At 37.1% G+C, this 21,706-nt stretch overlaps 1 protein-coding gene across 3 annotated transcripts; it reads right to left on the minus strand.

The window, feature by feature from the left end:
• Nucleotides 1–1,891: 1,891 nt before the first annotated feature.
• clstn3 (calsyntenin 3) lies at nucleotides 1,892–20,097 on the minus strand. Of its 3 annotated transcripts, none has more exons than XM_079893643.1 (19): nucleotides 20,004–20,097; nucleotides 18,907–18,973; nucleotides 16,115–16,237; nucleotides 15,111–15,321; nucleotides 14,806–15,014; nucleotides 13,048–13,197; nucleotides 12,750–12,935; nucleotides 12,112–12,399; nucleotides 11,672–11,784; nucleotides 11,348–11,507; nucleotides 8,566–8,625; nucleotides 8,235–8,383; nucleotides 7,814–7,962; nucleotides 6,551–6,777; nucleotides 5,910–6,071; nucleotides 4,035–4,180; nucleotides 3,731–3,866; nucleotides 3,185–3,369; nucleotides 1,892–2,577 (listed from the first exon to the last, which is right to left on the minus strand). In XM_079893643.1, exons 2-19 carry the CDS (start codon nucleotides 18,971–18,973, stop codon nucleotides 2,428–2,430), a joined length of 2,871 nt encoding a protein of 956 aa, XP_079749769.1. In that variant the 5' UTR covers nucleotides 20,004–20,097; the 3' UTR covers nucleotides 1,892–2,427. The 3 variants fall into 3 exon arrangements, with proteins under 3 accessions (XP_079749769.1, XP_079749767.1, XP_079749768.1); XM_079893641.1 differs by having other exon boundaries at nucleotides 19,808–20,097; XM_079893642.1 differs by having other exon boundaries at nucleotides 19,870–20,062.
• Between the last annotated feature and the right edge of the window lie 1,609 nt (nucleotides 20,098–21,706).

The following is a 21,706-nucleotide window of genomic DNA, read 5'->3' on the forward strand; positions in this document are numbered from 1 at the left end:
ATTTTAATAATATTGTTCAGATTTATTTGATTTTTTAAATCCATTTTTTAATCCATTTCATTTGTACAGTTGTTTTCTTGCTAAAAAAGTATGTCGCTTTCTTGAAAAAAAGAAAAAAAAACTGTGCCATATTTATTTATTTGTACATATATATATATATATATATATATATATGTACAAAAAAAAAAAAAAAAAAAATATATATATATATATATATATATATATATATATATATGAAGAGTTCAGATGCAAAAGCCTCTAAGTGCCATCTGAAATTTCCAGATGGCAGATATATCTGAATAAGATATATCTTATAAGATAATAAGATAATAAGATATATCTTCAGATATATTTAAATTCAGTAATTTCACTTAAATGGCAATGAAGATTTAAGTGAAATTACTGAACTTAAATATACAAGCTTGATAAAAATTATCATTCTAGAAGAAAATTTCAGATGGCACTTAGAGGCTTTTGCATCTGAACTCTTCATATATATATATATATATATATATATATATATATATATATATATATATATATATATATATACACAATCATATATAATACACAAACATATATATATATGTATATTTATTTATATTTATTGTGGCTGTTTACCTTTTTTTCAAATTAATCAAATAGGTTTCTGATACTTTACTTTCACCTTATAAAATAGAATGTATGGAACAACCAAAGACGGCCGTGTTTTGTTTTATTTGATTAATAGCATTATAATATTGGCAAAATAAATAAATGTAGATTCCTTACCACCTCCCTCTCCCCACTCCATTTGTTATATTTATAAAATGAATTAAACCATTTTTAGAAGCCCTTGCTAACATGTGCCATCAGTTTTTTCCCCCTAAATTTATTGATTCATCTTTTCCGATTAGGATTTGATCTGGTTCTGATGTTTTGAGCCTTTCATGTCAGTTTCTTGTTGTAAATTGACTGTTTATGCCATTCTGGCTGTTGTGTTCAACTATCCCCTTTCAAGAATAACATGAAAAAACCAGAGACCACCTTCTGACGTCATCCGTGTGTTTTTATTATGAATTTTTTGAACAGGTTATTTCTTCAGATGGTTATCAATAACAATCAATCAATCCATATAATCCATGTCATTATGTCTATAAGTATAGTTAATTGTCCCAATGGTAACCATTGAAATAATATAGCTTATTAATGCAAATTTATCCATTCTTAATATCACACTGCAAAAACAACAGGCCTTTATTTACTGACAGGTTTCCACTGTACACTAACACAGACAGAGAAATAGTCACAGGAAAAGAGAGGGAAGTGCGAGCTGGAATGAGGAAGGGTTGGCACAGTTGTACATTCAGAAACCAAAAAAAGCAGTGGCAGTATCTAAAGAGTGTAAGGATGGAGAAAGGACGGAGGAGAAAAGAGAGAGGGAGGATGATGGCAGAGTGGGAGTGTTTAGGCATTACAATAATGTGCCTTTCTGTTTCACTGTGAATCAGATATTAACAAGTTTTAAATTACACAATTGAACACACAAATAAATAGACATTCATCAAGCCAATCATTACCGCTCTTATTACTAATACTATTATTGTCATTGTCACTGTATATTACCAGTATGTTGCCAGAGATATTAGAAAAAAATTCCTAGCCTAGCCTATCTGAAAGTGCAAAGACTGAAAATGAACGCAAATAATGAAACAACAAAAAAATGATAATAATAGTAGTAGTCATTTGTATTTACACACATTTAAGTACAATCAAAACTGCCCAGGTTGAGCTAACATTCTGATACAGCAGAGGGCATTGCACTGTACTGTGTTTTTCGTGAGGTTGTGAGAAGAGGTGCACGAAAGATTTGTGTGTGTGTGCATGCGTGTGTATTGTGATGCTTAAAAGAAAGCACTTGCATACCTAGCTGCAGTCTATCACTATTACGAAACACCTTTACTGACTAGTCCTCTATATCTGTACATGTGAATTTGTTCAAGGAATGTATCAAGAGACAGATTGTGCAGAGGAAATACAGCTTCTGAAGTCGTTTTGTACTTAGACATTAGATTAGTTACAAAAGGCTGTAATTTGAAACATTCTGAGTCAATTAGTTTATACGAGCTGACAATTAGTGTTTTCCTTATGTTTAATACAGTGTTGTGAGCACATCAATTGGAAAGGTTGTAGGGTGAATGAACATAATTGTGCCATTAATAAATATTGGGATCTGATTCGAGAGTGATGACTAGGGAATGCTTTGTGCATTGTGGGAGCGTACATTCCAGAGAGAAGCATTGCATTCACAGAGGCTGAGATCCTATAATTGTGTCACAGGTGTTTTAGACACTTTTTTCATTATCTTTGATGGTGCGTCTGTGTGTGTATATTCCTGTATTTTAAATGAGTGGGAGGAGTTTTAGAATGTGGGCATGGCTAATTGGCTCAGTAGCGCCTGGGGGCGGAGTCTCTTCCCTCTTTCTTGATGATGATTCGTTGGTCATCACTGGTATCACCGGGCGAATCCACTACTTCTTCCTCATCATCACACTCTCCTTCAATATCTGCTGCAATGCCCATGCGGTTCTCGTATGTCTAAGAGACAGAATACAAAGAGAGACGTGTAAGATACCACACATATCAGTAATAATGCTTGCTGATACACTACAGTACAAAAGTTTGGGTGAGTAAGATATTTTTAAAAAATATATAAAATAACAGTTTAATTCAGCCAAGGATGCATTAAATTAATCAAAACTGACAGTAAAGATCTATTTATAATGTTACAAAAGATTTATATTTCAAATAAATTATGTTGTTTTTCATTTTCATTAAGGGAATTTTCATAATTCCTGGGAAAAGGGGAATCATAGTTTCCACAAAAATATTAAGCAGCACAGCTGATTCAACATTGATATTAATAGGAAATGTTTCTTGAGCACCAAATCAGCATATTAGAATGATTTCTGAAGGATCATATGACTCTGAAGACTCCATCACAGGAATAAATGATATTTTAAAATATTTTCAAATAGAAAACTTTTTAAAATTATATTTCACAATTGTACAGTTTTTTCCCCCCAGTATTTTCAATCAGCCTTGGTGAGCATACAACATTTATTTTTCTCAAAAATATAACAAAAAAAATGACCGACCACAAACCTTTGAACAGTAGTACATGTATCTACTTTTGGATTCATACCTCCATTGGGTTCACAATGATGGTGAGGGCCGAATCATCCCATTGGTTACTGCCCTCTTTGCCTCCGCCTCTTGCTCCGTCACCACGACGATGGATGGAACGGATGCGGAAGACGCCAAGAATCACCATGACAACCAAGAAACCCACGCACACCATGATGATGACAGTTGCAGCTCCTGGAACAACTTTACGCATGAGGAGAGAGAGAGAGAGAGAGAGAGAGAGAGAGAGAGAGAGAGAGAGAGAGAGAGACATTATGTTTATTCTTTATAGTTTATACTTTTTTAAAGGGTTATATCATGAGGAATAAAACTGTCTTTTGAGAAAGACATACTTATAATATTTTATTATACTATTACAATATACTGTAAGTTTCAAAACTCAAAACTCTTGCAGTAAAAAAAGACAATTTACTAACATTATAAATTGACCTTAAGAGCTTAAATAACTTTACTAACCATTTAATCACTTTTAATCCTATTTTACCTAGAAGAAAAATGAGATATATCAGTAAATATTTGTGTTTGCATATTTCAGACATGTTACCTGAGTTGCGGTGTGGGTTGGGGAGTGTGTGTCCACTCAGTTCTCCAGTGTGATGGGATGGGTGGAGGAACTGCTGCTGAGACGCCAGCAGGTGAGACGGATGGTATAGACTGTCCAGAGAATGCAGGAAGTTCACCTGAGCAAGACAAAGACAGTGAGATTGTGTGTTAATTATACATCAACATTAAGAGTGTGAACTTTCGATGGTGTTCTTTGTCAAGAAGTGTGTGTACTAGGTTAGTGTGCTGTAGGTCAGGCTGAAGGATCCATATCAGTGTCGCGTGTGTTCAGAGGTGTTTATTACCTCCAGCGTGAGCTCGTTGCTGGTGTACCGGCCGTTCATTTCTGAGCACGACAGACGGAATCTTCTTTCAAAACGAGCAGAGCCCTTTGCTAAGCGATAGCGAATGGAGCGCAACACATCCTCGTACACAGAGATAGACTCCGCTCCTGAAAGAGAGAAAGGATTAAAGAATGTTTCCTGTGAAATAAATAAGAATGAGTTCATTATGTGCTAAAATAATGTTTTGAAACAAAATTATCTTTGTTAGAGCTACAAAAGTGATTTTCTCTTTCTCTTTGGTTGTTTGATTAACATTGGTGACAAGCATCTGTGGGTATATTAGGCTGCTATCACTTTAAGACTAAAGCAAGGATCCAATATAATATGTATCCGTTTTCTTACTCAATTGTTTACAACACATAACCGTCTGTTTACGAGGAGACTCGCCGAAACAGACATTCTGACTTCATGTTGCGTGCACATGACCGATCAAGCTCAAAAGAAAGAGAAAGAGAACTGAACTGAATTTAATGCGCACACAGAAAACAGCGCGCGAGTTCCAGTCTTTTTGCGCTAGATGCTTAAACTGACAGGACTTAAAACACATGCAAATGATAAACATTCACTCTATGATGGATAAACTTTGCAATTAATCCGCGAATCAAACGCGTTCCTACCCAGGGAGCAGCTGATCCCTATACTTGACATTGCACATCCTCGTTGTGACTATCGCGGACGCGATATCGATGCTAAAACGATATATTGTGCAGCCTTAATCAAAAAGACATCAACAAAAATCTTACTGACCCCAAACTTTTGAACGATAGTGTACATGATTTACATTTACATGGTGCGTTCATGTCCTCCTGGGAAGTTCGTATTTAGGAGGTGGGAAGTAAGATGGCGGAGTACTTTCTCTTAATCAATTACACAAAAATACAGCAAGGTTCTTAAAATCTACTTCCAGAAAATGAAGAACAAGGAATGTGCATCAGGTGTGTTTTGCTTTTTTATGTTTTTAATTCATTTATGAAGACACTGTAAACTTTATTGTTACATATTATATTGTTATATTATAATGCTATCATATTCTGTGCAGGCAACTAGCTTACTGCACTGTTAATAGAAAAGCCTGACAATATCACAGCTAAATACCTTTAAGTATTGTGGTATTCCGCCATGTTTCTGACTTACACGCCCCCAACTCGTACAGATCGGGGCTTAGAGAAAATCCTGAGCTCCCCACTGGTATTTATGACATTGTGGTGGCATTCATGTGCGTTCAACTTGTAAATACCCAGCAAGTAATTTTGCATTTAAAAGACGTCTAACAGCCGTCCAAACACAGCCCTGACGTCTAGGCTAAAACAAGACAAAATTTGGGCTGTCAGTGAAAACCATTGCCCAAGAATAGAAGCACAGGCTACCCATAGAACATGTCAAAGAAATTAAACCAAACACCTTGTAATCACTGTCGACTTTCCTTACATGATGGAACATCATACATCTCGCAAGCGACATGTAACCAAATTCAAGATTATTTTGGCTAGAAGTGGGTTACTCATAGCCGGACTATATCAGGTCTATAGTTAATATAGACGGTGAAATGACAGCTTTTGCTTGCTGGGTACGATCTTGACGACATGACTTGAACACACCAACAGTCCTAAAAGTACCCGGACTCTAAAGAAACACTTAAACGTATAAATGTTTTAAATTATTTAATAAAATATTAAACCAAGTGACATTTATTTTGAAGAAGCACAAAAACTAGCACAATAGCACAAAACACTATTCAATTTCTAAAACAATTTAGATATATATTGTTCAAAATTAAGACAAACTTTATTGTAAGTGATGGCAATGTAAGCTGTTAAGTTAAAGATGAATAATTACCAGTGATGGCAATGTAGGCCGTTGTGTTAATGATGTCCAGCCCTCTCTCTCTTAACGCCTCCATGTCAACCAGAAGCTCCTCCCTTTCTGGGTTTAGCTCCTCGCCCAAGGGCTGGACTTCACATCCATCCAGAGTGTGAGCCACAGCATCTGACATCAGTGCTGATAAAGAGACAGAAAAATACTGAATAACTCTAGCCTTTGGCCATAACACTGATGTGAGAGGAGAGCAAAGTTCTGTCTCCTGCATTGCACAAGCTTAAAGTTACAGATAACAGAATGAGTATAGGTTAACCTGTAAGCAGATAAGCAATTCCATTGCTAGTTTTGCTCACATTTTCTATAGACAGACAACGCTTGCATACTAACTTGCAAATATCTGATGATTGATCTTGACTTCTTTAATAGAAAGTCCATCTATGCTGCACCACCTCCAGACAAAACCAAAACACGCTCTTAGACTTCAGATCTTTTGTTCTTAGTTATTCAGCAAGGTGAGCCTCTTGGCTATTACAGGGTCTGATGTAGAGATCATTTTCCAGAAATAAATGAAAATAATTCATTTTGATAAAAAAAGCTCATATAGAGGTCATCCATCAAGCTGTGAGTTCACAGTTTTAGGTGAGATGTTCAAAGCTTACCCCCTCCTTCCATGCCCTGAGCAGCTGTGTTCACAGCATGAGACAAGGAGCAGACGATACGGAGCTCAGGAAACAAGGGAACCCCTTGAGGACCCTCAAATTCAGCGGCTGGTCGGGCCAGGTGGGGTCCCACCCCAGACAGAGAGATCTGCGGGGCGTCAGGCTGGAGCACGACCAGATAACCCTCCAGCTGTCTGAGAGAGAGACAGCTCTCTTCACTGAAACACCTGCAGAAGGACAAAGAGAAGTGTGATGATGTAAACTGAATATTTAGATACTTGAGAATAAAGTATTTGTGTCATTTTGCTGGAATGCTTTATGATTATGATGTGTTAAAAGCTAACACATTTAATAATGCTTTAGGCTGATTTGTCTTTTTTTTAATAATGTCATATTTTTATTTTGTCTTGTTTAAGTAATAAATTATTGATCTACACCACCATTCATAAGTTTGAGTTGGGTTGGATTTTTTAATATTTTTAAAGGAAGTCTCTCATGCTCACCAAGGTTGCATTTGTTTGATCCAAAATACGGTAAAAAATCAATATTGTGAAATATTATTACAATTTAAAATAACTGTTTTCTATTTTAATATATGTTGAAAAGTAATTTATTTCTGTGATGGCATCATTACTCCAGTCTTCAGTGTCACATGATCCTTCAGAAACCATTCTAATATGATCATTTTCTGCTCAAGAAACATTTATTATTATTATCAATGGTTGAAAACATTTGAAAAGTATTTTTTTTAAACAAATTAAAAGTCTACACAAATCCTACTGACCCCAAATTTTTAAATGGTAAAGTATATATGATTAATTGTTGTTAATTTGATGAATGAATCAGTGTTATATTATTAATTAATACTTGATTGTGTGGCATTATTCACGCTTCTGTATGTAGAAATGTGTGCCCATATGTTTATGTGAATATGTGCTAATTAATATGTTCATTGTGAGCAGCTGGTTACATTTATTGTTGATGCTACAGCTGCTCACCGCGACCCTTTGACTTGATATCTCAACATCTTTACAGATTTTCTTCACTCTGCACTTAGAAATTGATTGTTTCATCTCCTTCTCTTTAATTCGCTTTTAATTTTAATTTTAGCTTAGGCAGTTAAACACTAACCTACTTGTCCACTGCAGTAAATTGACAAAATGACTAATAATATTGAGTCTGAATTCATAAGACTTTAGATATGTTGGTTAATTTGAAATGCTGAAGAAAGATCACTATTTCAGCGTGTGGTTTGTCATGTACCTCAAAGAGGTGGTGAGTTTGAGCGGACGGACACCAGGGGTGGCAAATCGTAGAGAGTTCCTGTATGTCACCTGCTGAACAGCACGGTTGAAACTTTCAATGTCGTCTCCCTCTAACACCAGTACGGACTGGCTAGGGTTCACATGCACCTGAGGAAAATAAACTAGGGTTAGAAAAATAGTAAAAAAAATCGAGCTTGTTTAAATGTTACAGGAATTTTCCAGGTTAAATGCAACTTGAGCACTATTGACAGATTACTACAGAAACCAATTTTGCATCTCAGTTAGACAAAAAGCAAACCAGAACATTTATAGTAGCGCATTTAAAAAGAAATGGGGAAAGGGCCTTTGGGAAGAAATCTGGGCTGTGTTATGGGTAAAAATGTAAAGTTATCAAACTTTAAGTTATAGTTTGAATGTACCTTCATGCCTGAGCCCAAAGTCTCAAGGTCTCCGAAATCAAGGCCCTCTCGACAGGCATACAGGCACTCCACTACACTGTGTGGCTCCACATTTCCTGGACGCACTGTTACTCCTGACAAAAGCCCTTTGTAACCACTGACAAACTTCCCTGTGGACCAAAATGAGAAGATATATAAATATTAATTGATACAGACTAATTTAAGAACATTAAACACATGCTGACATTTAACTGAGTATCTCTATTGATCCCAGAAAGCTCATGAATAACACATACATGCACACCCTCATCCACACACAAACATAGGCATGTTCTCCTGGTGTGCACCTCACCTGTGTCTTTACTCTCTGGCATGGTGTTGTTCACAATGTCTTTCGATTTCTCTTCTTGCTCTATAGGGAGGAATAAGGGAAAGTAAGTGAATAAAAAGCTGTATTCATTCATTTTTAAAGCTACACTGTGTAGGATTTACTCCCATCTAGCGGTGAAATTGTTTATGACTACCAACTGAATATTACTTTCTAGCCCATCCCATTCCGAGGGTGTTTTAACTCCTACGGTGGCCGTATTATTTCAAATCTGCTGGCAGTCGCGAGTAATCTCCCCCTCACATTCGTCACGGTGCCACTGAGTGTCAAAACGTGAAAGGCGAAGCTTGAATTTCCAGGTATGTCCCTCTTTGTCTAATGTATTTTCAAGATGGATGCGCAACATGGCTTCCGCCATTCGAGCGACTCGCTCGTATGTACTCTAAATGGCAGATTCTACGCTTATGAGAATACTTAATTAGTTGGTTAAAGTGATTACACATTAATGAGAACGTATAATTTTGAAAGAACAAAGTGTTTTTTGCTAAAAATCAACTTAAAATATTACACAGTGTAGCTTTAAGGAATAGTTCATCTAAAAATGGAAAGAACTGTCATTCTTCACTCACATACATATCATTTGGAACCTACATTAACGTTCAAAAGTCTTTAATGCTCGCCAAAGCTGCATTTATTTAATAAAAAATAGTGTAAAAAAACACGTAATATTGTGAAATATTTAAAAATAACTTTGCTATTTGAATGTATTAAAATTAATATTTAATGTTATAAACTGTATTTAAACCATATATATATAAATATATGAAAATAAATTGCTCTACAGTTCAAAAGTGTTTTCTATTTTATTATTCGTTAAAATGTAATTTATTCCTGTGATGGTAAAGCTGAATTTTCAGCATCATTACTCCAGTCTTAAGTGTCACATGTTCCTTCAGCAATCATTCTAATGTGTTGGTTTGGTGCTCATTAAAGATTTCTTATCATCATCAATGTTGAAAACAGTTGTGATGCTTAATATTTTTGTGGAAACAGTATTTTTTTTTTTTTAAGATTACGATGAATGAATGTTCAAAAGAACATTTATTTGAAATGTATTTATTAGAAATATTTTGTAACATTATAAATGTCTTTACTGTCACTTTGATCACTTTAATGCATCCTTGCTGAATAACAGTATTAATTTCTTTGAAAAAAAATCTGACTCCAAACTTTTGAATGGTAGTCTATATTCTGTCATTTATACTGGAAGAAAAAAAGCAATTTACATGTTCTTTTCAATTAAAGAGGTCCGGTCTCTATATTTCTTTCCCAGCGGAGGTCAGGGCAATGCTTTTTTGGAATACTTATGCATTTCCATCAGGGTTGCCGTAATACTTTATAAAAGAAAAAATACTAAACACTCAAAATAGTTATGATAGTCATGAATAGTTATGAAAGATAAGAATCCTGGGCTCGAGAGCAAAAGTAGTGATGTCTAAGAATTTTTTACCAATATTTACCAAAAAAAGTAACTGTTTATGAATATGAAAAGGTAAGATCAGCTGTTTTAACAGGCTACTATTTTTAGACACCTATGTATGTGTATGGCTCATAGAAGGCCTTGGGACTGAGAAAACATACTGTGGGTGCACAGATTACCTCTTAAGAAAATGATGGACCATTTTTATATTTTGCTACTACTAAAAACAAACAACTTATATAATTTAATAATCAAAACTCTCATCATGAGCACAAAACAAAGTAAACAAGTAATTTCAAAGTTTTTTGTCTTTCCTCGCCATCTCTAAATAATTTTCCAAATTATAACGTTGTTTATTATGAAATGCTCTTAACATGCTGATTAATGTATAGGGAAAATCAAAACGTCTAAAGGAGGGATTGTTCACCCAAAAATGAAAATTCTGTCATTATTTACTTTGTTCCAAACCTGTATAAATGTCTTTCTTCTGCTGAACACAAAAGAAGATATTTTGAAGAATGCTGGTAACCAGTTAATGTACACCATTGACCTCCATAGTATTTATTTTCCTACTATGGAAGTCAATGGGGTCCATCAATTGTTTGGTTACCCATATTCTTCACAATACCTTCTTGTCAAAAACCTGGTTTAGTTAAACGATCTGAGTCATCTGTATGACAGGTCAAAAATAACTGTATTAGCTGCATTCTTGTTTTCTGCAGCGTTTTAGCAAAAATATCTATTTTCCTGCTCAACATTTCTGATACTGTTGTTAAAACAATCGCGTCATCTGCAGCTCTTAATGTGGTGCTTAACATCTTTAGCAGGAGAGAAGCAACCCGCACAGAGCGGAAAATGTTTTTTATGGAGTCCCTGGTCACTATCAACTGGTTTTATATGGCTAAAGCGGCATAACAATAACCACAAGTTCCACAAATTATTTTTTTTATAATTACTGCTCATGGTATGAAATGACATGAGGGTGAGTAAATAATGGCATAACTCAACTGTCATTATTAGGCTAACTATTACTTAAAGCTGCAGCTCAGTGTCAAAACATTAAGAGGTGATGAACACAGACTATGTGACCCAGTTAGCAGAACAGAGGGAGATTGAAAGCTTGAGCATCTTTCCACCACACACACTCTAAATGAGAGCCACAGTGTGTAAGAACGGTTCTGTTTAGCTAAATAATATATGAGTCTATTAATAGCTGAAACACACAAAGTTTTAGAAAAGAACAGTACTACAGATTTCTGCTCCACCCACTGCTGATATCTTCACACCAATTGAAGATTTATCACATATGACTAATTGAAAAATTACCCCAGCATGCTCCGATGACCAGCCGTTGGTGTGGTGCGGGGTTGGGGATAGCTCCGTTGTCATGGATGAGTGCAGGGTCAAAGGTCACACCATCCACATATAGTGTGACAGAGGGGAACTGCACACTAAGGGACAGGTGATGCCACTCACTGTCACACACCTATCAGAGACAGAAGTCAAAGTTCAGCTAAGCTCTGAAAACAGGGTGTACACACCCAGATGTGCGTTTATATGATGCAAAACAAGATATCTCAATTAGTTCCTGTGACAGACTGTGTGTGACAGAATTCAAGTAACTGAGATTTGCTGTCACGGTTAGTTTACCTGTTCCAGTTTCCAAAGGAATTTGACGGGTCTTGCAGCAGACACATCCGGCCAATAGAAGAGAGAGAGACGACAGCCATGTACCGATAAGGAGTAATGAGAGTATGTGTCATCTGGAAATGAGATCATAACACTGTTTAGTAGAGCAGCTCAAATATGACCAGGGATGTCAAAGTTACTGGTATTTCAGTGCAAAGTTTCATGGTCAAAAATTATCTTGGTATTAATGTAAACACATCTGATATGAAAAAAAAAAAAAAAATCCTTAATGTAAACACATCTGATATGAAATAAAACATTTTTAATACAAAATGTACAGGCCAGAATTTGAACAGAATTAAAACTTTTTAAATAAAAGAGTGTGCATAACACAACACTTGAATTTTACTGGCACTAGTATCGACTACTGAAATATGATGACAAAGCTAGCACAGACTGACCATTCTTTACAGTGCTGCAGACAATAGTCTCCTCCTCTTTACGGGTTCCCCTCGCCTGATTGGCCGGTGGTTGAGAGCTGGCACCTCCTCTTCGCATCCAGAGCTGCAGGGTGAAGTGGTCGCCGGATACTGCCAAAGCAACTGAATCAGGTACTACAGCAACATGGGTGGAGCCATTGAAGGAGAAGACCAGGGATGAATCAGAGGACGGTAGAGTCGGCAGCGCGGCGGTCCAATTGGTTGCAGGAGATGGAGGTGGAAGGAGGTCGACTTCACCCCTCACAGCACCTGAAAATGTTAAACGCCAACACATTATTGATTTGAAAACAAGGCTGGTGTCAGCAAGAGCTATGGAATTATGGAGTAAACCCTAATTTGAAGGGATTTGCATCCTGCTGCTAATCTGAGGAGAACGGAATGTTTTGTGATATTTTCCCATCTGCTCTAAATGAGATGAACAGTTGGGCGACAGTGAGCACTCCAACAGATAAACTCCAAAGTCCTCAATTTTCTGTCCGCTAATCATGTCTAATCCTAATGAACAAGGGTCTGCCATCATCAAATTCAAACTGTAGACAATTTATCAGAAAAATGAAAATTTTTCCCAGATCAGAAATTGATGCCATTTACACACGTACCACAGAGTCTGCGCACAGATCGATCGGAGTAGCTGTCCCTGTCACAGCCCTTCCCAATATGACCCGTCTGAAGCTCAACAGTAGCCTGGATGTTCCAAACCGTCTCCTCGCAGGTCTCCAAGTGCAGGTTCGGAAAGAGAGGGATACTGCCGGAACCAGGAGTATACTCGATTCGCTTTGTCCATCCTGTGATTCAAACACACACATATAATAATACGAAATAACATATGTTGAGACATAACGTTGTCGATTTTCAATAATGTTGAATTCATAGCCAAATACATTTAAATATAATTACCGATCCAGCCTGGCTTGCAGGAAGGTTTGACTGTGACTATAACTTGAGCATCAGCCTGAGCTCGATTCTTCCCACAATCAAATGCTGTCACCCAGAAACTGTGGACACGCTGGCGTTTGGAGTCCAGTGGCTCAGTGTTCTTTATGTTCCCTTGATTTTTAAGAGATAGAGAGAGGTTTATTTATATGGCGAGATAGGCACATAGAATGTAACAATACTTGAAAGCCAGAGGCTTTGGTGACTGGTTGGAAATTATAAAACAGATTGACTACTGCCAGGGACACTGAGCATAAAATAAAGAAAGCAAAAGATTCAAAAGCAGCTGAAAATGAGAGCAAAAACAAACAAAGCAATGAAAGACGACAGCAACAGGTGAAGGCCAACAGTGAACTGGAGTAGAGAGAGAGAGAGAGAGAGAGAGAGAGAGAGAGAGAGAGAGAGAGAGAGAGAGAGAGAGAGAGAGAGTAAAAGAACGATATTGAAGTGGCACAATAAATAAAAGGATATTCACACAGTGGTGTCTGGTACAGCCTGAGTCGGACTGACCCAAATTACGAAACCAAACCACACACACTACAGCAGAAAAATCTGCAAAGTCATGGCTTAAAGGAGGACTTCTCTTCCTTGTGCGCCTTCTTCTTTGTATCTTTCTCCCTTGTTTCGTTTTCTTTCCATCGGCCAGTTCCTTCTTCATCAGCATTTGTCATGTTACAAAATGTCGGCTATTGATCGCCTCCCCCTCAGTCTGTCAATGGGTGCTCTGATCTGCATTGAATGATCAGGAAGGGTCACTATCCCTCAGTCTCACTGCAGAAACTGGGATGTTCAGAGAACTTGGATGTTACCCTAAAACCAGCTTAACACTGAGATGCCACCTCTTTTTTGAGATAAACAATTATTTGGAACAATTGTATAAAATGATGATCTTCACAGGAAGGATTATAATATTATATATTACAATACTATTATGGGGGTGAATGTAAAAGCAGTTTTAGGCAATTTTATCACCATCATCAAAATTAAATAATTTTAATCAAATGTGTCTTAAATAAAAAAATCACATCTCAAAGTAATAATATTGTCACTTTAATAATATTACACTATTAATAATGCTCTATAATTTTCACATTAATATGGGGACCTACATTATAATTATAATTATTATTATATAATTAAGGTATAGTTCACCCAAAAATGAAAATTCTGTCATTATTTAGTCATTCTGCAGAACACAAGATATTTTATAGAACTAAATAGACCACTGACTTCTATTGTATGGACAAAAAATACTGACATACGTTTTTTTTTTAAACAAAATCTATCTTCTTTTGTATTTATGTCCACAGAAGAAATAAAGTCATACAGGTTTAAAATGACATAAAAGAAAATGATACAGATTTTTCATACCTTTAAATCCTTTTTGTTAAAATATGTAGATAGCTAGTAAAAAACAGCCTTCACCTTCATACTTCAGAGAAAAAAATGTTCATCATGCGTTCAAAAGATTTAATTGTTCAATTCAGTCCAACAGTTTTTATTTATTTCATAACTAGAGTTAAATTGCTTCCAACCTCACAGCCTTAATCAAATCTTGTATGGAAGCTACAGGCGACAGTGAAAACCTTTTATTCGTGTTCAATTTTAATCATCAACCTGGAGATTAAATAGATATTAGTTTGAAATTAAAGACATCAAAACACCAGACTAAAATATAGAACAATATTGTATTAAAAAAACTTTTGCAGTTGTAGTTCTCACCATCGTTATCAATGGTGAAAGGGACGTTGGGTGTGATGATGTCATAGAAGCAGATCTGGCTGTACTGTGGGGAGCAGTCGGCATCCACGGCTTCCACCCGCACAATCCGATCAAACAGACGACCCTCAGGAACCGACGCCTCATACCGACGCTCAACAAAGACAGGAGAGAACTCGTTCACGTCATTTACACGAACGTGCACGGTGGCCCTTGGGGAAAAAAAGGGTTAGGAGTGCAATTTAGAATCCAAAATGGATGACCACAACAGTTTTTTTCATGAACTTAAATGGAAAAAAATCTCTTACTTATGGGATTTCTTGCTGTTGGTGCCGTCAGGACCTTCACCGCAGTCATACGCCTGGATGGTGAAGCTGTGCTCCTTCTGGCTTTCACAGTCCAGAGGCTCCTTGGACCGAACCAGACCTTCTCCAGTGGAGCGGTCCAACACCACGGCCTCAAACTGTGCCGAACCAGAACCACCTGGTCCGTTGTGAACCCTAAACCCACAGATCTCCCCTAAAAAAAAGAGAAAAAGAAGTCTGCACTGATTACATTTGAATAAAATATATTTGTACGTGACAATCCATTTCCAAAATCCTAATTTAAAGTGCCATTACTACACAAGTGGAAAAAACATTAATGTGTGAAATGATGTGAAAAGTGCTGCTGAGTGTTCTTCTGCAAGTAAACACTCGTCTGTGTTCAGGAAGTGCTGTCACAAATGACACGGCACTGTGAATGTTAGCTCAGCCTGCGGAGGGGAAAGGTCTGTCAGCCTTAATCCCTGTGTAATTCATGTAATTTGTGTAAACATAACATGTAATTACTTACCGCACTACTGAACTAGCTGCAAGAAGCTTCAAAGTGGCTCCCTCCCCTTCAAAATAACCCGTACACAAAACCCCTAACTAGACCCTGTCATTTGGAAGTATTCTAGTAATATGATTATGCACAACTATTGCTTCCGTTTCACACTTTGGGTGTAAAAGATTCTAACTACCGACTAAAGGTGCGAATTCATCGTTGTTCTGTGAATTTTCAGGAGTGAAACCCAGGCATTTTAATAGGAATCTATGCGAGGGCGATAGATTTCCCCAAGCTGATTTTGCAATGGTTTCAAGTTGGTCACATGGATTCGGTGCATTGACCAACAGAAAACTGCTTGGTTTGAAAGTGTCATCTGTGTGAGCTGTGCTATTGACAAAAGACAATGAATGGATCTGTTTTTCCCACTAATGTGACCTTAAGTGGATTAATCATCACAGCACGACTATAACAAGTAAACGTGCGACATTATCAGCATCTTTACCTGCATAGTGCAGCGGTGCGTCTTTATCCAGGGCGAACAGAGGAGGGTTGAGGAGGACAGTGTTGTCGTTTTCCATGACGATCCCTTGGTACTCCGTCTCGATCCATGGCTTGTGTTTATTTGCTGAGAAAAAACAATCACAAAAGCAAGGGACAGGTGTGAGAGACGATTCAGAACAAACGGCTATTTTTTTTCTGACAAGACTATTTATAACACGCCGTTATGAAGGTGAGTGAGCAGAGGTTCAAAGACGAACACAAGGAGATCAAGTCGAAGGAATGTGCAACAAATAAAAAAGCCGTGCTGAAATACATTATTGGCAGATGGTGCGATGGTTCGGCCAGCTGTACGTATGCATTAAACACTTGCACATTAAATTACAAACATACCCATATGAGGATCCACCAAAACTGTGTGATGGACACACACAAAAACAAACACACACACACACACACACACAGAATGATATGCATCGCTGCTTTGCAGAGTAATTAGATGTAGAGATGTTTGGCCTGATCGCACACCGTGAGGTATATTGCGCCTATCACTCAAATATAGACAGAAAGCTCTCTGTGAACGCTCAGAGAAAGACCGAACCATGCAAACCTACACCAAACTCCCTGAAAATGAGACATTTTCAACAATAAGGGTGACCCGCTGGCCTGGGGTCTTTCCGGTCGGTGCTGCACTGCTACTGAAAATCTTACATTTATTATCTTGAATTTCCCATTTTATGCCTTGACTTGAATGTTTGGTTTTCTGTGATCTATTTTGTATTGTTGTTGCAAATTCCCCAGATTTGTCAATGAGATAATGTTATCTAGCTTGTCTTAAAAACATTAGGTATGTGTTGAAAACGGCAAACCAATCATATTTTTGCATTTGTATGCCATTGTTTTCCAGTGTTTTATTTATGGAGTGTTGGTGTTACATTATAGGTGTATAATTTCAAGCTTATTGCACTTTTCTTGTAAAACATTCAATTAAAATTTTGGGTTCAAAAATTTTTTTTTTTTAATAAATGAATACTTTTACTTGCACATTTTTTTACACTGTAACAAATTGGAACAATTTCTATTTCAAATAAATGCTGTTCTTTTAAACTTCCCATTGAGCAGTATAATTTTATTAATGTCAAATCCTGAAAATCATAGTATCCACCAAAAAAAAAAGCATTAGAAGGATTTCTAAGGGATGTGAAGACTGGAGATTTGCCCTCACATGATTAAATTCCATTTTACAATATATTGAAATAGAAAACAGGTATTTTAAATAGTAACAATTTCATAGTATTGCTGTTTTTATGGTATTTTTGATGCAGCCTTGGTGAGCAACTGAGAATAAGAGACTTCAATCAAAAACATTTAAAAATCTTACTGATCCCTACATTTGAATGGTAGTGTATATTTATATATTAAATATATCAGTATAAATGCAAACAAAAATCAATTTAATGAACTTTTTAAAAAACATAAATGAATAAAAAATAAATATTTCATGCGTTCGCACTAACATATAATCAGATATAGAATATGCATATTTGGCATGCAGTCCGAACCCAGAGTAAGCCCCATCCCTGGCTGGGATAGGAATAATCTAGAGAAGGAGTTGGGGTGGAGGAGGGGATGCTGGAAAACTTCTCTGATGCTGATTGGGTAGATTATCTGAACGTGCTCCTCCCGAACTTTGTTAATAAAACATCATTTCTAGCAAATACGTACTGTTAAAAATGAAAACCAATAATTCTTTTGCGGTTGTGCCAGTAAAAATGTTGGCAAGGCACGTAAAAATCATCACTACTAATCCTTATTATTGAGCCCTGCTTGATTAAAATGACTCTGGTCATATTATATTATCCTACTAGACAGTGTGCTGACCACTAACTCAATGGACCAGTCTTGCATGTAAGGATTTTTCATGTGTGGCTGCATGCTGACCACCTCGCTCTCATATTTCAAGTCAGTCTGTGTTTTTTTTTGCCATTTATCTCTCTACCTATCCCTCTCTCTCCCACCCACCCACGCCTGCCTTCCTCCCTCTCATCCCTCACTCAGCCATATAACATTAATCTGAGCATCAGACCACTGGATTACTCCTCGGATTACAGACTCCCTCCATTTATCACACGTGCCGCTTTCACACACTGACTGACCAGAGCGTTTTTTTTGAACGACTCTGACAACAGCTGTGACGGAGGATAGACAGAAAGAGCCACGCATGTCTGTGATCACACTCATGGGAGAAACATTAGCCGTAAATTAAGAAATACAGCATCTCCGGTTTCCCACATCTCTAAAAATAGCTGAGACGAGAATAGATAAGCTTTCACCCTTTTCTTCAAGGACAAGAGTCGACCTCTCACTCCCTCTCTTTTTCTCACAGAGATCCTACAATATATATCTAAGCATCCTCTCTGTCCTCCTCCAAATTTTGCTATCCCACCAGTTAGTCTACATATCTGTCATTAGCTTTCATCTCTTCACTCTTATCTTCCAGTGTGTCATTCCATGTCTCTTCACTTTTTTCAATGTTGTCTCTTCCCATTTCACCTTGAGATGAGGCCTACCTTTTGTGATCTCTACAAAATCTAAGTTGTCATTCATACAGGAGGCATATATTGAATAACTGACATGTTTTCATACTTAACAGCAGCACAATGAATCAAGTTACTGGTTTCAATCAACTGTACGTGCCGAAAAGAAGCTGCCAATGAAAATGTTAATACACTCATTCGCACTTCATCATCAACATAATGCTCAATATCAACATTCAAAAGGATGGAGGAGACTGACCTTTGTTGCCATGGGCAACCGAAGTCAAGCAAAAGAGGAGAAAGGAGAGAAAACTCATTCTGGCCATCTGAGGGAGGAAGGAGGGGAAGGACAGAGGGAAATAACATGCATTAACCTGATATAAAGCATGTTTAAGATAGAGGACAGAGGAGAAACAGATAAGTGCAAGGACAGAGACAGAGAGACAGAGATATATCTCCTTGCTCGCATTTCTTTAAACGTAAACATATAGACTAATACTAGCTTTGAGGTACATGTGAATATGATATGTAACACCCTTGACATCATCTTTATGGCCTAGTTTGACCGAGTAGGTCTGGCTTACATCTGAGATACAGTATGTCAAATATATATAGTCCATATTTACTAGTGACAATCAAAAATCAATAAAACCTTGATATTAAGCGATTTGAGTGCGCGTGAAAGTGAGAAGTCTGCGCATCCTCGTTTACACGCGCATGCAGGTGTATCCTCGAGACTGTGCGCGCGGACGCGGATATCACATAGGCAGGTTTGTTAACAGAATATCAAATGTGATTCATTACACATGTCCTCGAATAACATCTGTTTTGAAAAGATGTATAATCCATTTACATAAACTACGTCAACATTCTTTTTTTGAATAAATGAAGATGAAAAGCTGCCAACTTGAATGACGGGAAGATGTGATATAACCTACTGGTGTTTCAAACGCGTTATTAAAATGTTACAGCTCACTCATATTTGTAACATATGCGACAAACATGAATCGATTTTTCAAGCCTGTAAATAAATTCAAGCGACCCGAAATCACCATATCATTACATATGTACAAGCAGAGAGCAGTTTGGATGGTATTAACCCCTGTCATAAGCGCACGAATCGAATTAGACATATTATTTTAGGATGAAATGCACGTTACCGTGAGGTGTGAGATGGTACCCTGCTCAGTCTCCTCTAAGCATCCGTCACACACTCACACACCTATGACAGCCTGATGCCGGCCGACACACGAGCACAGCGAACGCAACGGGTGGAGCGATGGGGCCTCCGGTGCCTCACGAAATGATCTGAACTGTGAAAAGGAGCGAAGCTGGAAGAATATGAATATTATATACCAATAAACCAATGCCCCCGTTTTCGGTGGACGCCGTGAGAAAAAAGACAGTGTTATATCTCCTCCCTCTCGCAGTTTCTTAACCCGCCCACACTGCGTCTCTCTCGCTCTCAGGACTCACCCCCGGTAAACGAATTTACAGATCCTACTGCGACGAAGGCTTGGTTCTTAATATTCATAGTCCAACCCTCCGCCATTGGAAGGTCAGAACGTAGCTAATTAATATTCATTAGCCAGGCGTGTTCATTGGAGGATGGTATAGCGGAGTAGTTAATATGCAACAACCAAGCCGTTTCTATTGGAAGTTAACAAGCGACATTAACATAAACTATTTAATATTAATAAGCTAAGCATTGTCAATAGTAGGAAACATTTTTTTTTTTTTCATCCCGATTAGCGATGGCTGGCTGTGTGATACATCTGGCTGGGAGGGAAGCATCTGGAGGGCTCGTGTCAACTACTACTCATCCTCAACCTACATATTTATTCCCACATTGAGTCTAAAACGAAGGACATTAGTGAATGCGTTTGCACTCCCCACTATCACTAACTGTGATTCAGCTCTATAGGGCCCAGACTGCAAGATGACGTCATATCGGCTCCCACAGCAGACAGATCTAAAACCCTGACACCAGTTCAAAAACACCACAACACACTGGAGCAGATTTTGTTAAAATCCAGCATTTTTTAATGAATATTACAAAAAACGTTTTCATTTAAAAGTAATTGAATTTTTTTCACTCTCTCTGTTTTTTTTGTACATTTGGTAGCAGTAAGGCAGTAGTAGTTGTTTCCCAAAAACAATTTTTACATCATTAAAATTTGCAACCACATATATAAATATTATAAAACAATTCCGTTGCTACAGTGAGCCTCTGTTCCCTCGGATTAAATCTGGGTGCAGGTTTTAAAAATCGGTCCTCACTGAAGAGTGATGCACATTTCTGCCAAGGATCTTCAATATGTCATGTCATATACAGATATGAAGGCAAATATGTGTAGCAATTACTGAGAGCAGATCACATAGAAAAAAGATCCTGATGTATGATGATCCTGAAGTGTTGAGAATGAAAGTTATAAGTATAAAAATAACTTCACTGTGCAATGAAACAAAATGACATTTTTAAGGACTGCGCACGCACACACACACACACACAGAGACAGACTTCATCAATCTGAATAACAGCAGTTTTTTGTTTTTTTTATGTGCAGTTTAGTTCATTGCTCACTAAAATACTTATAATTTAAATATATAATACTCTGCTCTAAATAATATTGACACAAATTTACCCTCATATATATGATTCTGGTGTTTAGTGTTGATGTGTTTCTGTGGTTTCTGTTTTGCTTGTGCTCATACACAGGACAAAAAGATTTACTGGATAAAATGGAATGAATAAGAAAAGGTCAGATGGTTGGACAGTGTTAAATGGAGTGAGAGGATGAGATGACAGAATGATGAGCCTTTTTATGAAAGCGTGTCAAAAAAAAAAAAAAAAAATTACCATAAAACTCCTTCCTAAAAAAAAGAGAAGGTCCCCCATCAGAAGTTGTCTGATCACAAGAAAAAAAAAAAAAAAATAGGTTATAAAAATGAAAAACATTCATTTATAATGCCAGGCGATGGTGAATGTTCAGTCACTGTTCACTCTTATGTGTGTTTCACATTTCAATGTCTTATTTTCTATCTAAAGGTACACAAGT

This window comes from Squalius cephalus (genome assembly GCF_949319135.1).
Source record: "Squalius cephalus genome assembly, chromosome: 15".
Classification (NCBI taxonomy): Eukaryota; Metazoa; Chordata; class Actinopteri; order Cypriniformes; family Leuciscidae; genus Squalius; species Squalius cephalus.

Bases quoted from the DNA above. Each gene is read 5' to 3' on its own strand.
- clstn3 (XM_079893643.1), bottom strand. From the start codon at position 18,973: ATGGCCAGAATGAGTTTTCTCTCCTTTCTCCTCTTTTGCTTGACTTCG. The intron at 13,198-14,805 runs GTGAGAACTACA...TTAAAAATCAAG, and splicing joins TTTCACCATTGATAACGATG to GGAACATAAAGAACACTGAG. The intron at 8,626-11,347 runs GTAATTTTTCAA...TCCTCCCTATAG, and splicing joins GGTCATCGGAGCATGCTGGG to AGCAAGAAGAGAAATCGAAA.